The following is a 16,483-nucleotide window of genomic DNA, read 5'->3' on the forward strand; positions in this document are numbered from 1 at the left end:
GAAACACCTCCTATGCTAAAAAAAAAATATTATTATTATTTAAGAGGGGCATGAAGAAAAAAAAACTTTTTCAACTCATACAGATTTGAAGATTTTTTTTGTTTAGAGAAAACCCAATAACAATAGTAATTATTTAATGAATGATTGGGAGACTAACTTAATTTAAAATTAATCTCAACTAACTAAAACCAAAATAAAGTCTTAAATTAAGTATGGGACAACCTCAAAATACTGTATATATGTGTGAGAGTGTTATTCGTGCACAGCACAACAAAGCTGGAATAAGAATACATCAGCTGTATTTTTTTATTATTTTAATTAAAAAAATAAATGTATTTAGGTGACGGTAACATTTTAAAATAATAATATATAGGGAGAGTGTAAAGATCAATGATTGATTAGAAAAAAAAAACGTGCATAGACTTTTCTTCAGTTTAATAAATGGGGGTTATAGAGACATTTTATTTTATTTTAATATAGAAAGGATATAATATTCATTTATTGGTAGAATAGTTATGTGCTGTTCACATTATAAATATGGTTTATTTTGAAAGAAAGAAAATAAAAATCATTCAACTACACTTCAAAATAATTAGTATATTATTTTTAACTATGGGTTGTATTAGACGGTTTCTTTAGTTAATCTTATTTTTAAAAATATCCAAAAAAAATGTTAAATATTTTTATAAAAAGTTTTCTTTGCCTTGTTCACTTAAGAACGAATTTACCTTACAGAGCTATCTGGGGTGTAGTCTAAATGCTCCATTGCTCCAAAATGTGATAAATCTACGATAGCCTTATGATCTTTTTTTCTCGTCTATTATCGTCGTCAAATATATATCCGGTGCAGTACCTTAAACCCCTCGTCATCTTCAACATCACTCAATTCATTTAAAACTCTCAATTTTAAGCATATGTGAAGAAACATGTCTCATCCACTTATTATAAGTTTTGTTTCTTTTATATAACTGGATATTGTGTATAATATATATTAGGTGGTCTTATGTGACTATAGTTTTAGTTTCACAAAAATTACATGAAGAATAATTATCAGAATATATATGTTGTTTATGTGGAGACTTAATGAATATTCAAGATAATCAAGGTCTGATTTAGTTAATTTTTTTTATTTTGAAAGCTTTTAATAAGAATCGATAATTTAGATATCTTAATTGCAAATAATGGTTTCGTCTTTCCATCCACCTCAATTTAAAACATTTTTAATACGAATTGAAAATTTAGATATATTAATTAAACTATTTTGTTCATACAAATTAGAATCATCTAAATCCACCATGATAGTTAAATGTTAAAAATGTTTATTAAGTTATCAAAAATTATAATTCAATTCTCATTGAATCACTTAAATATAAGAGTCTGTGCTAATTTTTTTCTACTAAAAAAACTAATAATAATATATTAATATTTTTTTTTGTTTGTTTAACTAACTCCATTCCATCCCTACTTTGTACATAAGTTTCAATTCATGACATCTATAAATTCATTTTATTTTCAAATTTCAAAACTATTTAAGTTCACAGTTACTATAAACAAAGTTTACCTTGTTTCCATAATAAATAAAAATACAAGATTAAAAACACAAAGAACTCAAATTCAACAAATGAAAATCAATATTTTTTATAATCAAATTATCCATTATAACTTTCTTAATAAATTTAACATAGTATGGATTCAAAAATACAACAAAATAACATATTATCAATTTGATTGAAAAAGTTGCTTCAAGTTAAAGGAGGGCAAAATGGTACTTCCACTCCACATTTCACCAGCCATTTGCTTATAAACAGATTCAGTTAGATGCAAAGAATCCCAAAACACATAATCTTTAGGAACACTGCAAAGCTGAAATGTCTTAACTACCCTTTTCCCACCACAACTAAAAACACCTCTAAATTCCCCTGTTCCACAACAAGCCGATTTACCTTCCCTTAAACCATACTTTAAAGGGTAATCCATTCTTAACTTTAGGGCACTGTTAAAGTCATACAATGAATATTTAAACCCTTCCATTTCCTTTTCTAGCTTTTGTAGGACTTCGTATAAGACTTCATTATGAAGTTGGGCCAATTCTGTAGCCTGTTTTATACATTGTCCTTTACCTTTTGGATCCAATATTCTCAAGGCCGGTAGACAGCCCAATGGGCCTAAGTTTAAAAACCCAAATTTCCTTCCACCTATTTTGTATACATCCTTAATTACACTTGTTAAGTTGCTAATCACGAATGACACGTAAGCATTGGTTCCAATTGATTCAAATTGTGATGTTGAATTGGTTAAGAAAGGGCTGATGTAATCATTTGTTCCAATGGCAAAAAGGTAAATTGATCTTGACAATGTCTTTTTCGACACGGTTTTACCTTCTTGGTGCCTTAACCGTTCGCTAACTTCTTTAAAGAATTTTAGTTGCGTCTTAAGCGGAATTACCTTCAAATCCAAATCAAAAGTAATTAAGACTTAAAACTGGTTCGGTTTGAATTTATTTAAAATAAATATGATTTATTATTGAGTTGTTGTAATTTTGAGGAGGGGAATATGTTTTGATAAAAAATATTTAAATGGTATAAATATATAATAATAAAATATTTTTTATTTTTTAAAATAAAAAATATTTTAATATTTAAATTTATAAATAAATAAAAATGTTTTAAGATATTGTGGTAAAAGTTAAAAGTAAAATGATAATTGAGAAGTGGTAAGGTACTGTCATGGTCCCATAAAGGCTTTTGTGCAATCATTGTCAGGACTCAACTGTGAATTTATTTATAAATGTCTTGTATTTATCTTCTACCGGGTATTGTTTGATATTGTTTATTAATTATTTACAAATAATTATTTAAATTAATTTTAAATAGTTAATATTTACTATTAAATCATTTAAATATATATTTTTATCAACATATATCAAACAAAAAAAAATAATATAAGAAAATCAAGTTTATGTCATCCTTATATTTAATAATAGACAAAAATTTTATTTAAATGTGGATAATGATAATTGAGGGTTGTGTTATTTTTGTAAAATAATAAAATATAACAAAATATTTTAGTGATTACATTTTTAACAATTAAGCCAATAATAATTCTTTTTTAAAATTAGAGCTAGTTTGATATGAGTTTTTGTAGATTTTATTTAATTATTTAAAAATTATCTCTATCACATTATTCATTTTATCAATTTAAATATAATTATTTTATTTTAATTTTAAATAAAAAAAATACATTTAAAAAATTAAATTAATTAATAATCCTATTAACTTATTTTTATATTCTTAACAAAAAAAAATTAATTTTTTAAACAAAACTCACAAAATATGATAAATAATTAAGATAGATCAAAATCTCTTAACTTTGTTTGATGTTGTTTTTATTTATTTTTGAGATAAAACTTGATTTTAAAAAGATAAATCTATAAAACAAAACCTAGATCAATTATATAAGTTAAATTAATTGATAAAATATTAGTAAATTATTTATTTAATTTGTATAGTAAAATTTTAAATTAAATACCTCACTAGATAATTGAAGTGACAAAAATAAGACAAATTATATGTGATAATTTTCTGAATAAAAAAATGAATTAAATATAATATATCTTCAATTAGTTGATTTATTTATTTTTAATACAAAATAGCAAAATCACTATAAAAAAAAGTTTATTCAAACACAATAAATAATTATTTATTTATATTAAGAACATAAATAATATAATTATTTAAAAACTCTTAGAACTTGTTTGATTTTTGAGTTTTATTAAGAATTTTTTTTATCTCAAATTTAACCATAATTTCATTCATCTAACTACTATTTTTATCTATTAAAATACCTTTTTTTATTATTTAAAATCAATTTATTAAGAAAGAAAAAATAAATTAATTTAAAGCTATTTTAGTCAATAAATCCTAAGTCTATTTTTTTTTTAAATTCATCAAACAGATTTTGTTTAGAAAAATACTAATAAAACCAAACAATCAGTTAATTTCATTTGACTTTATTATTAAAATTTTACAACAATAACAAAACAAAATAATAATAATTTAATCAACCCAAATTAATAAAATTATTTAATTCATTAATAATTTTATTTTAAATTATTTACCATTATTATATATTAATATTATTTTTTTATTATTAAAATTACAACAGTTATTTTATGTTATACTATTTCTTTTAATTATTTTTCTTTTTTCTTTTATGTAAATCTCTTTATTTAATAAATAAATAAATTTATTTATTTTTAATCTTTATGCAACTAGCTAAAAATAGTCACGATATTTATGTCCATGACATTGACAGATTACAGGGAGAGAGAGAATTACCGATCCCTGAAATGTCTGAACCAGAGCTCCGGCGCCGGCAGATGCAAAATTAACTCCGGCGGCGGCGTTATAATTAAATCTATTTTCACTTTTCAGCTGTAAAAATGGAGGAACCAACGCCACTTTCGCAAATTCAGCTACAAATAAAATTCAAATTTAACATTATTAATTTATTACTGTGCTATTATATATATATATATATATATATATCACAATGTTACATTCTTTAATAATTAAATAATTACCAATGAAGTCGGCGATATGACGGCCGTCGGAGAATCTTCCGGTTGGAAATTTAAAAAAAGTCTCGCCGTAAGGCCAGAAATTAGCCTGATCAAGCGTCGTCGTATTAATATAATTGTTGTTACCGGAATCGAAAAAAGAGTCGCCGAAGATGAAAATAGGAGGCGATACGCCGGATTTATCATGCCGGCGACATTCCACGGCAACGGCGAGTATTTGAGATACAAGAAGAAGAAGAAGGAAATAAAATTTGGAGGAGAGAGAAGTTGCCATTTTTCTTTTCTTTTCTTTTTTACTTGCAACAGTATCTTACCATTTATTCAACTATCATAACATTATTTATTATATTATATTAAATTGAATTTTGGGGATTCGTTGACTTGGACTTAATTGGATTTAGGATTAAATATATTTATTTTTAGTGTTTTATTTGACAAGTGGATTATAAAAATGTTCAATGTAAAAGATATTTATCATTCATTATTAAAAAAAAAAAAAGTAGTAATTAAGATTCTATATTAAGTATAGTGATTTCTGGTAAAAATTTAAAATTTACCTTTCTTTAATGATAAGCCATTTTTTTTTTCTATTTTGAAATTTCAGGAAATGGCTAAATTTTTTTTGATGCAAATTAAATAAACAAAATGAGTTTTTTCTTATATGAAAATTAATTAACTATATAATAATATATCACTTAGACAACTTCTTCATATTTAACTGTCAAATCACAATAATGAAATTGTTCATAATATTAGTAAAATCTTTAACAATACTATTAATATAAATTTTAACCCATTAAGAAATATGCCATCTTTTTAAATTTTAAAAAATATTAGTTTATATAAATTTTAATAAAAAATAATTTCAATGGTCTTTTAATTTTGACTAAATAGTACACATACATGTCTTTCATTTTTAATTTAACATAAAATTGTATACAAGGAACAAAGTTATTTAAAAGCTCCATGAAGTTTTTTAAATGGTCATATAAGTGCTACTTAAAAAAATGTCATTTCTTAGGTCTTAACTATTAACTTATAGTCATAAAGCTTAATTGACTAAACTAAATAATTTTGTTTATTTATATATTAAACTATTAATATACATCTTTATATCATTTAAAAGAAAATTGCATAGAACAACCTATGATTATTCAACCTTAAGGTTGGGCTTGGTCATGGGCATGTAGGTAATTATAAATAAAAATGAGAATTAATTAGAGGTAAAAAAGTATGAATGATGGAGATTTGCTTATATGATTTATATATAAGTATATTATCAATAATATGTTTGTATATAATATGTTCTCTTAACTAAAATATGTGAAGTATATATATCTTAATAAACTAAATTATTAAAATCTTTAGTATCTTTATATTAGTATATAAAACATCAAACAAATTATATATATACAATTCATATATATTATTCATATCAATAAAAAAAATGGTATTTGTGCTTCTCGCGAAGATATTAGATTAGAGAAAGTCAAAGAGATTATGAGATCTAAATTCTAGTATTATAATTGTATAAAAACATGTGTGACAGAGAAAGAATTCATATGATATTGGATTTTGTATACACAATATCGCCTCTTACTTATTTAATTATTTAAAATTTTCAACCCAATATTAAAATACTGTATATTTTATTTTAAGAATAAAATGACAATATAATAAATCAATAAATTATTATTGCACATTTCTTTTTTAAGCTTGTTTGATGGGTTATTTGAAATTTTGTTTAGATTTGAAAAACAACTATTAAAATATATATATATATATATATATATATATATGTTATTTGACTTTTTAATTAGTTAAATTATTATAATGTTTATTTATTTTAATTTATGAAATTAATAATTTGATCATTGTTAAAAAAAGAAAGAAAGTAAGTTGTAATAAATATATTTTTAGTAAATAAAATGCAAGATCAAAGTAACTAGAAGATGAAACTAGATTGACTACATAAACATTGGGATGAAATAACAAAAATAAATAAATTATTACCTATTAATAGTAGATTTATATCTCAATCTTTTAAAAATAATAATAATAATTATATTAGTTGTAATGTGATTACAAGATTTTTTTTATATCACATCCAAGGCTTCTTCTTGAGTTTTTTTTTTAAATAACGTAAAAGGAAAAAATAATTATTAGTGATTATTTTAAAATGATAATAATTATTTTTGATAAAAAAAATTAAAAGTATTAATATATATAAATAAAATAAAAAATATTAATTTAAAATAAAGGATATTTTAATATTTTAGTTAATAAAATGAGTGATATGAATGTTAAGTAGTGATCGATTGAAAAATTGATTTTTGTTGGATGTTTTTAAAATTTTAAAAAAAAATACCCTAAGTTTGAAAATATCTTGTTACATATTATTATTTTATTTATTTATTTATTTTCAAGTTTACTCTCACTTGATTTTTTTTCTTCTTCTGAACTTGCTTTCTTTATAAAAACTAAACATTAAAATGTAAATATAAAAAAGAATAATCTAAACTGGTTATATAAAAAAGAATAATCTAAACGGATTAGTTATTTGTATGGCCCGTAATTTTGAATTCGACACGAAAACATGACCCGAACCGAACACGAAATAATTAAGTTAGAGTTATGTATTTTTTTGTTCGAGTCAAAATCTAGTCGACCTGTTTAACCTGATTAATAAACATGTTAAAATCGGGTCGAGCTGACATGACCCAAAGTAGACCCGATAACATATTTACCAGTTTCTTTTATTGATTTTTGTGTTATTTTTTCTTATTCATTCACTTATTTTCTTTTGTATTTTTTTTATATAGATGTATTTGTGATTTAACTTCATTTTTATTTTGTATTGATGCCATTTTAATTTGAAACAAAAAATGTGAATTAATTACATTGAATTTGATTCGAGTTGAGTTAGGTAAATCGGGTCAAACGAGTCAAGTTCGGATCAATCACAAATAAACAAGTTAGGTTCAATTTAAAAATTTTGACCCGAATTACTAAATATGTCAGATTCAAATTATAATTGTTTAACTCGTTAACCTCCCAACACAAATTGCAAAACTTGAAACTAACCCAAATGGTCAACCTAGTTCCTTGACAAAAGCTCAAGATGTTAATGGGATGTTTCACTCATTATTTTCGTGAATGCCATGAAAATGAAAATAAAGTTCATGATAAATCTTGTCTAAAAATAATCTATTTTCCATTCAATTCATATAATTCATTAAAAAATTATGTGAATGAGAAACCATATTTTCAACCATTTTTACAATTATCTACTTAGCATCTCAACAACCATTAACCACCAGGTAGACCAAAGAATCCTCCTATTTTTTTTGTATAACAGGGTAATGAATTAAGATATTGAGGAAAACTACTGGACTTATACAAAGAAAATATCTCATGACAATGCCCGTTTTGTTTGTAGTAAATCTTGTCATAACAAAATATCTTTAATGTTATTTTAGAAATAAGTGAAGATTAATAGTTAGATTTAAAGAATCATTTACTTCTTCAATCTCTTTTATTTTACCAATTTATCTGATCTTGAAAATTTATACTATTTAAATGTGCAGTTGGAAAAATAAACTAAAAAAATATTCTAATGATTATAAAAACCAAATTATTTAAATGTACAACTAGAAGAATAACAATAATATTTACTATTAATATAATTGATTTTGAGTTAAATAAATATTTTTTAAATAAAATTTACAATGTTATATATATAATAATTCTTAATTTCTAAGGGTTCGGATTAGTAGATTAATAGTTGTGGTTAATTTGGATAGATATGAGAGTAAATGCATACTTTGATCGAATTGTGGGTTAACCTGCCATAAAATTAAAACGGTTAAAAATAAAGTTAAAAAATACTTATATGTTTTGAACTTGTAACATAACATAACAAAACAAAACAAATACAACACCTTAACCAATTAGGCTAATTAATAAGATTTTATATTTTAAATTCAACACCAAATTTAATAAATACGAGACATTTTTAACAATATAAGCTCAACTTTTTAACTAACCATTATATATATAAGGATGGCAATTTAAAACCGCCCCGCGAAAACCGAACCGAATTGCCCCGTTTGGGACGGTTTTTCCCCGAAACCGAACAAAGATGGGGCGGGGATGGTATTTGTGTTCCCCGCCCCGATCCGCCCCAATTTCACCCCGTTTTCACCCCGATTCTGCCCCGAATACCATAAATATAATTAAATATATTAAAACACCCATATATTTATTTATTTACTATATTTTATAAGAATATTAAAATTATTTCTTTATAATAATATAAAATTTTAATATATTACAATATATATTATATTAAAAAATTCGTTTATATAATTTTATTGTTTAATTTTTATTTATTTTTTTAAAATAAAAATTATTAATGGTGTCCCGCGGGATTCCCCGAAATCAAAAAAAACCGAACGGGGCGGGGATGGTATTAAAAATTCCCCGAAATTAAAACGGGGCGGGGATGGTAATTGCATTCCCCGCCCCGAACCGCCCCATTGCCATCCCTATATATATATTTATATAATGATGCTTAATTTCAAAGTGTCCGGATTGATAAGTCGAGAACTGTGGTTAATTTAGATATATATGTGAGAGTAAATGAATATTTGAGTCGGATTGTGGGTTGACCAGTCCATAAATTTAAAACGGTTAAAAAGTAAAATTAAAAATGCTATATGTCTATTTCGAACTTGCAACATATATAACAAAACAAGTACAACCATTTAGCCAAGTGTGATTGGAATGTAGCATGCCGATGAATAATAGGTCGGTAACAATTGAAAGTGGTAAAAAAATATGAATCAAATATTTGATTGACCAAAGTGTAAGGTCACGATGCTAAATATTAAAAAAAATGAATCAAATATTTGATTAACCAAAGTGAAAGTGTAAGGTCACGAGATAAAAAGTTCATTGGGAAAAAAATATGTCATGAGATATGTGAAAAGATAAGTTGTTTTACTGAAGTGAATAAAATGCTAAATAAGAGTGTTCTATTTTTTATTTTACTATATTATTTTTGATTTATTAAGAATTTTAAACCTTGAATACGCACGAAATCCTCTTAGTTACTATAATTAAGAGGAAGAAGAGAATTTCAAGGTTGATATAGAGGAATCCAAAGTTGTTGAGGATTTTAAAGTTGAAGCTGAAAGAAATAAAGACAATGATATCGAAATTCAAGTTAAGAACAATAAAGTGAAAATCCCATAAATCCTAAAGAATAAATCTTTTTATCAAATCAGAACGAGTTTATATATAAAAAAAAATCAAAATGAGAATATGTAGTATCCATCAACCTCTTCAGTTTATCCCCCTTTCATTGCAAGTGAAAGAAAAAAATGAAGACAACCTGTTGAAACATCAGGTTGGTACATTAATAAAAATAATGATTGGAATAATTAAGATTTGATACAGTTTATAATCTATGTTTCTCGTATGTTTGATTGCTACTAATCAGGTTCTTTAGGGTCATTTAATTGTCATATTTTAATCATAGTTAGAGTCTGTCTAGCTTTGATTATTGACCATTCTATTTTATGAATTTTAATGAAATGGTTTAACCGTTTAAAAAAAATTACTTGATGTTACTGTCATATAGTGCATTTTTCAAAATTATATTTTATTAAATTTATTATCATAAATATAATTAATTTTTAAAATTGTTAAAATATAAAGTAAAAGTAATTTGTTTGTATTTTTTTTAAATGTAAGATTTTTATTAAACTTAATGATTTAATTTTGTATTTACTAATTTTTTACCCTAATTCATAATTTTAAAATATCTCAAATTAATAAATTTATTTTCTAAAATTCATATAAGAACTTATTACACAAAATTAAAATAGACAATTAATTTGAAAACGATAGTGTATAAATTGAGATTCAAATCAATTTTCTTCTAGGTTTCAATATAAACAACATCCAATAATCTTAATATAATTATAGTTACTTTCTAAATTAAATTTATGTTAATTAATCAATTAATTTTATATTTTAAGATCAGCACGATCGGCACAATCAACACGATCAACGTCAACAATCTTTGGTCGTGGTCTTTGGATCGCGAATGCGGTTATATTCTGGAACGGTAGTTGAGTTGTGAAAAAGATCACTCGGTAGCTAGTCTACGGTCATTCCCGGATCTCGTTCGTGGGGCATGATCTTAAGGTCATGTTCACTAAGTCACAGTCGAAACTAGGCTTTTACGGTCGTGGTAATACAGGTCTTTGTCATACGGTCTAAAGGGGTAATTAGAGTTTCTAGTTTACCATGTTATGTAATTGCTCTATTACTACATTGCTCAGTTCTTCTATAATAATGAGAAGAAAGAAAATCAATAAATATAAAAAATACAAGAATTTGTTCTTGAAGATATAAAGGAGCCGGCTGAAAATGAAATCAACAGGATAGTAAAAAAATTGTACAGCAAAACAACAAAGGTAAAGAACTAGTTGCTGTTCAAAATAATGGTGAAACTGAAATAGAAAAATAGGAAAAAAAATTAAGGAATATGGAAGATTATGTATAATGAAAGAGCAAATCTCTTTGGGCTTAAAAATCCAATCACAAAGCTACTGATGCATACAAAGAAATGAGAGATTGTGCTTAACAAAGAGAAAATATAACAAACAACCGTCCAATGGAATATACATTATCTTCAAGATTGAAACCTACTAAAGAAGGAAGAATACAAAAAAGATAGTAAACTAGCACTAGTAAAAAAAGGACCTTTACCGACGGTTTTTTCCGAAGGTTTTATAAAACTCTCCTAAATACTCCCGAGAGGAACAAATCCTTCGGTAGTAAAAATAGATTCCGAGGGGGTGTAAAACCTTCGGGTTTAATAATTATTACCGAAAGTTCTTTGTAGAACTTTCGGTTTTTACCTTCCCAAAAAACCAAAAAAAATTCTAAGTGTTGGATGTGGGTTAATTGCGAAGGTTTTTACAAAAACATTCGGTTTTGAAATCCCAGGGATTTTTAATTGCGAAGGTTATTCAAAGAACCTTCGGTTTTACCTTTTTTGAAATTCTCTTTTCCGAAAGTTTTACAAAGAACCTTCGATTTTGCTCTATTAAAAAAAATTCTAAATTTGGTAATGGTTATTTCTGAAGGGTTTTCATATAACTTTCGGTTTTGACTAATATCAAAACCGAAAGTTATATGAAAACCTTCGGCATCTACCTCTATAAATACAAACCCTAACCCTTCTCTTTTTCATTCCACTCATCTCTCCTTTCTCTCTCTCCCGCGCCGCAGCCGCCTAGCCTCCTACACGCCGGTTCTTCTCTTCTCTCGTTCAGGTTTGTTTCATTTGTTTTTTTTTGCTTTGTTTATTATGAGATTTAGATTTCTTAAGTTTATATATATATATTATCTAGATTTATGCTAGTTTACGTTATTTTGTTTGATTAATATATATATATATACATATATCTGAAATGCATTTAGGATATAGGTGATTCATGGAAGAGACTTCGACGTACACCGGAGAAATTGCATCCGTGTTACCAGAATCTGATAGCACAATCAGAAATTGCGGCACGTGAGGAAGATGTGAGACAGATGACGCTGGAAATGGAACAAATTTGATTGAGGGATGCGGAAAGAGGCCGATTGCTTAGTAAAATTAAAGCGGACAGGGCCGAAATGGCCCAGAGATTAGAGAATCTCGAACAAGAACTTGTATTGTTAAGGAGTCGACTGAATCAACCACCCCCTCCTCCCACCCCATCTAATAATTTCTAGATTAATTATGTGTTTATTTATTTTTCCGTACGAACGATGACAATATTTTTATGTGTTTTGTTTTAATATTCACGAATTATTATTATTATGTTTGGTTTGGTTCGGTTTTAATATGTTGTTAATTAATTATGTTATATTTGTTTACTTTTCATCTTTTTTTTTTAAAAAAAAACAGCATGGCCAAAACCGAAGGTTTATTTGAAAACCTTCGGTTTTGACCCTCGTTTAAAAATATCTAAAAATTTATAAGGGTAAAACTCGAAGGTTTATTTGAAAACCTTTGGTTTTGACCCTAGTTTAAAAAAATATGAAAATTTTCTAAGTATGGGGAAGGGTAAAAACCGAAGGTTTATTTGAAAACCTTCGGTTTTGACCCTAGTTTAAAAAAATCTGAAAATTTTCTAAGTATGGGGAAGGTTAAAAACCGAAGGTTTATTTGAAAACATTCGGTTTTGACCCTAGTTTAAAAAAATCTGAAAATTTTCTAATTAAGAGGAAGGGTAAAAACCGAAGGTTTATTTAAAAACCTTCGGTTTTGACCCTAGTTTAAAAAAATTTGAAAATTTTCTAAGTATGGGGAAGGGTAAAAACCGAAGGTTTATTTGAAAACTTTCGGTTTTGACCCTAGTTTAAAAAAATCTGAAAATTTTCTAATTAAGAGGAAGGGTAAAAACCGAAGGTTTATTTGAAAACCTTCGGTTTTGACCCTAGTTTAAAAAAATCTGAAAATTTTCTAAGTATGGGGAAGGGTAAAAACCGAAAGTTTATTTGAAAACTTTCGGTTTTGACCCTAGTTCAAAAAAATCTGAAAATTTTCTAAGTATGGGGAAGGGTAAAAACCGAAGGTTTATTTGAAAACCTTCGGTTTTGACCCTAGTTTAAAAAAATCTGAAAATTTTCTAAGTATAGGGAAGGGTAAAAACCGAAGGTTTATTTGAAAACCTTCGGTTTTGACCCTAGTTCAAAAAAATCTGAAAATTTTCTAAGTATGGAGAAGGGTAAAAACCGAAGGTTTATTTGAAAACCTTCGGTTTTGACCCTAGTTTAAAAAAATCTGAAAATTTTCTAAGTATGGGGAAGGGTAAAAACCGAATGTTTATTTGAAAACCTTCGGTTTTGACCCTAGTTCAAAAAAATCTGAAAATTTTCTAAGTATGGGGAATGGTAAAAACATTCTGTTTAAGGTTAGGACCGAGAGGTTTATTCAAAACTTTCGCAAATACACATAAAAACCGAAAGTTAATGGTATAACTTTCGGTTTTAACACTTCCTAATTTGTTAAATTATTTTGTTTTTAACCAACTAATCTTAACTCCTAACTAATATAATCAATTGTGTGTTGTATTTTAAAAATTAATATTGTGTTTAATATAAAAATGTTTATGATTGTGTTTGATTATTATAGAGAAGTGTATTTGAATGTTTATGTGTGATTATCTTATGAATGTGTGTAATGTTTGATCATATGGATTGTGCAATATTTTAAGGATATCAAATGTGTTAGATTAATGTTGTTAAAGGTAATTAGAAGGTGAGAAACCAAAGAATTTAACAATTTGTCAAGTGATAATTCCGAAAGTTATATAATTAACTTTCGGAAATAGCTATCAAAACCGAAAGTTTTATAAAAACCTTCGGTTTTTACACTTCTCAAGACCGAGAGTTTTATATAAAACTTTCGGTTTTGATATCTATTTCCGAAAGTTAATTATATAACTTTCGGAATTATCACTTGACAATTTTTGAAATTAAAGTATTTTTTCTTTCCAATATAGACTCCTAACTAATATAATCAAGTGTGGGTTATATTTTAAAAATTAATATTGTGTTTTATGTTAAAATATTTATAATTGTGTTTGATTATATAGAGAATTGTATATGAATGTTTATGTTTGATTATCTTATGAATGTGTGTAATGTTTGATCATATGGATTTGGAGAATATTTTAAGGATATCAAATTTGTTAAATTAATGTTGTTCAAGGTCATTAGAAGGTGAGAAACCAATTAATTTAACAATTTGTGAATTGTTAATTCCGAAAGTTATATAATTAACTTTCGGAAATAACCATGAAAACCGAAAGTTTTATATAAACTTTCGGAAATGACATTTATCAATTCCGTAAAACTTTCGGAAATGACCCTTATCAATTCCGAAAGTTTTATATAAAACTTTCGGAATTGACATATTTAAATTAAAAAAACCTATCTCTTTCTCTTCTTTCTTCCCCCGTTTCTTTCCTTCCTTTCTCTCTCCCCGATCAGTTCGCCCGCCGCCGCTCGCTTCCGCGCTGAAGAAGATAACGCCCGTAGAAGACGTCGCCGCCGTAGAAGACAACGCCTCCATAGAAGACGACGACGGCGCTGCCCCTTCGAATCAACATCCGCCTAAACTCCGCGCCGCTGCTCCGCGCCGCTGCTCTGCCTCCGTCCGATCAAGCCACAGCCGCCAAAAGACGCCGCTGCCTCCGTCCGATTCAAGCCACAACCGACGCCTGCATTTCAAGGTTAATTTTTTTTTGTTTGATTTTAGGTTATTTGTGGTTATATTAATTGATTGTTTGATTTTAGGTTAATTTAGCTAATATTTGTTGATTAGATTTAGGGTTTAATTTGGTTATTTGAATTGATTTAGGTTAGATTAGGTTGATATTGTGTTTGATTTTGGTGAGTTTGAGTTTGGATTATATATGTTTTTGGATTGGTATTGATTGTTTGATTTTAGGTTATATTTGTTGATTAGATTTAGGGTTTAATTTGGTTATTTGAATTGATTTAGGTTAGATTAGGTTGGTATTGTGTTTGATTTTGGTTAGTTTGAGTTTGGATTATATATGTTTTTGGATTGATATTGATTGTTTGATTTTAGGTTCTATTTGTTGATTAGATTTAGGGTTTAATTTGGTTATTTGAATTGATTTAGGTTAGATTAGGTTGGTATTGTGTTTGATTTTGGTTAGTTTGAGTTTGGATTATATATGTTTTTGGATTTGATTGATATTATTTTTGAATATATGTTTGGTTAGTTTGGTTATGTTGGAATTAAGTTTGACATATGTATGATTTTTATTGATATTATTTTTGGATATATGATCATAATTTGGATTGATTTAGGTTAGATTATGTTTGATTTTGGTTAAATTAGGTGGGAATTAAGTTTGATTAATAGGTATATGTGTTTATGTTTATTTCCTTGGATTTGGAATTGGTTTTTTATTAATAGTTTATTGTTTAATTAATAGATTTATTTTTGAAATGTTGGTTAGATTAAGTAATGATATGTTATATATTAGGTTGTTTTGATTTGATTAATGAATATTTGGTTATATTAATGTTGGTTATTGTTATTAGGTTTGGATTAGGAATTTAGTCGCCCGCTGCCCGCCCGTCGATCTACATCCGCTGCTCTTCTTCGTCGCTACATCCACTGCTCTTCTTCGTCGCTCTTTTTGTGCAAGGTTAGTTCTTGTTGGTTTATTATATGGTTAGGTTAGTTTAATGTTAAATTTATGTTAGATTTTCATGTTAGATTTAAGTCGAGATTTATGTTTGATTTGATTTGATTTATGTTAAATTAGGTATTATGTTTGATTTATGTTAGATTATGTTAGATTTTCATGTTAGATTTAAGTTTGATTTGATTTATGTTAGATTAGGTATTATGTTTGATTTATGTTAGATTAGGTTTGTGTTGAATTAGATTGGGTTTGAATTAGATTTGATTTTAGGTTAGAATTGTTATATGGAATGAATTATGTATGAATAAAATTATGTTGGATTACAATTGATTGTTTTGAAATGTGTATGAATGAAATAATGTTAGATTATATGTATGTTAGATTTAAGTTAGATTTATGTTAGGTTTATTATTGTTTGTTTATGTGGAATTTTGGTTAGATAATGTTAGATTAAATTGAATTTTGGTTGGATAATGTTAGATTAAATTGAATTTTGGTTGGATAATGATAGATTAGGTAGAAATTGTGTTAGCATTATGTAAGTCTAATTAATTTAGACAAATTTAAGTAAATAATAATGCGGGTTGTTTTTCCATTTTATTAGAAATATGGAAGTACCTGATAAAAGCTGGATGACCTTACGTCGAGATCA

At 26.2% G+C, this 16,483-nt stretch overlaps 1 protein-coding gene across 1 annotated transcript; it reads right to left on the minus strand.

The window, feature by feature from the left end:
• Positions 1-1,699: 1,699 nt before the first annotated feature.
• Positions 1,700-4,853, minus strand: LOC124945965 (GDSL esterase/lipase 5). Its single transcript, XM_047486509.1, has 3 exons — positions 4,583-4,853; positions 4,338-4,474; positions 1,700-2,445 (listed from the first exon to the last, which is right to left on the minus strand). Exons 1-3 carry the CDS (start codon positions 4,851-4,853, stop codon positions 1,720-1,722), a joined length of 1,134 nt encoding a protein of 377 aa, XP_047342465.1. The 3' UTR covers positions 1,700-1,719.
• Between the last annotated feature and the right edge of the window lie 11,630 nt (positions 4,854-16,483).

This window comes from Impatiens glandulifera, chromosome 7 (genome assembly GCF_907164915.1).
Source record: "Impatiens glandulifera chromosome 7, dImpGla2.1, whole genome shotgun sequence".
NCBI lineage: Eukaryota > Viridiplantae > Streptophyta > Magnoliopsida > Ericales > Balsaminaceae > Impatiens > Impatiens glandulifera.

Coding starts and splice junctions, on each gene's coding strand:
- LOC124945965 (XM_047486509.1), bottom strand. CDS start 4,853: ATGGCAACTTCTCTCTCCTCCAAATTTTATTTCCTTCTTCTTCTTCTT. Junction 4,475..4,582: donor TCATATCGCCGACTTCATTG/GTAATTATTTAA, acceptor TTTTATTTGTAG/CTGAATTTGCGAAAGTGGCG. Junction 2,446..4,337: donor TTCAGACATTTCAGGGATCG/GTAATTCTCTCT, acceptor TTGGATTTGAAG/GTAATTCCGCTTAAGACGCA.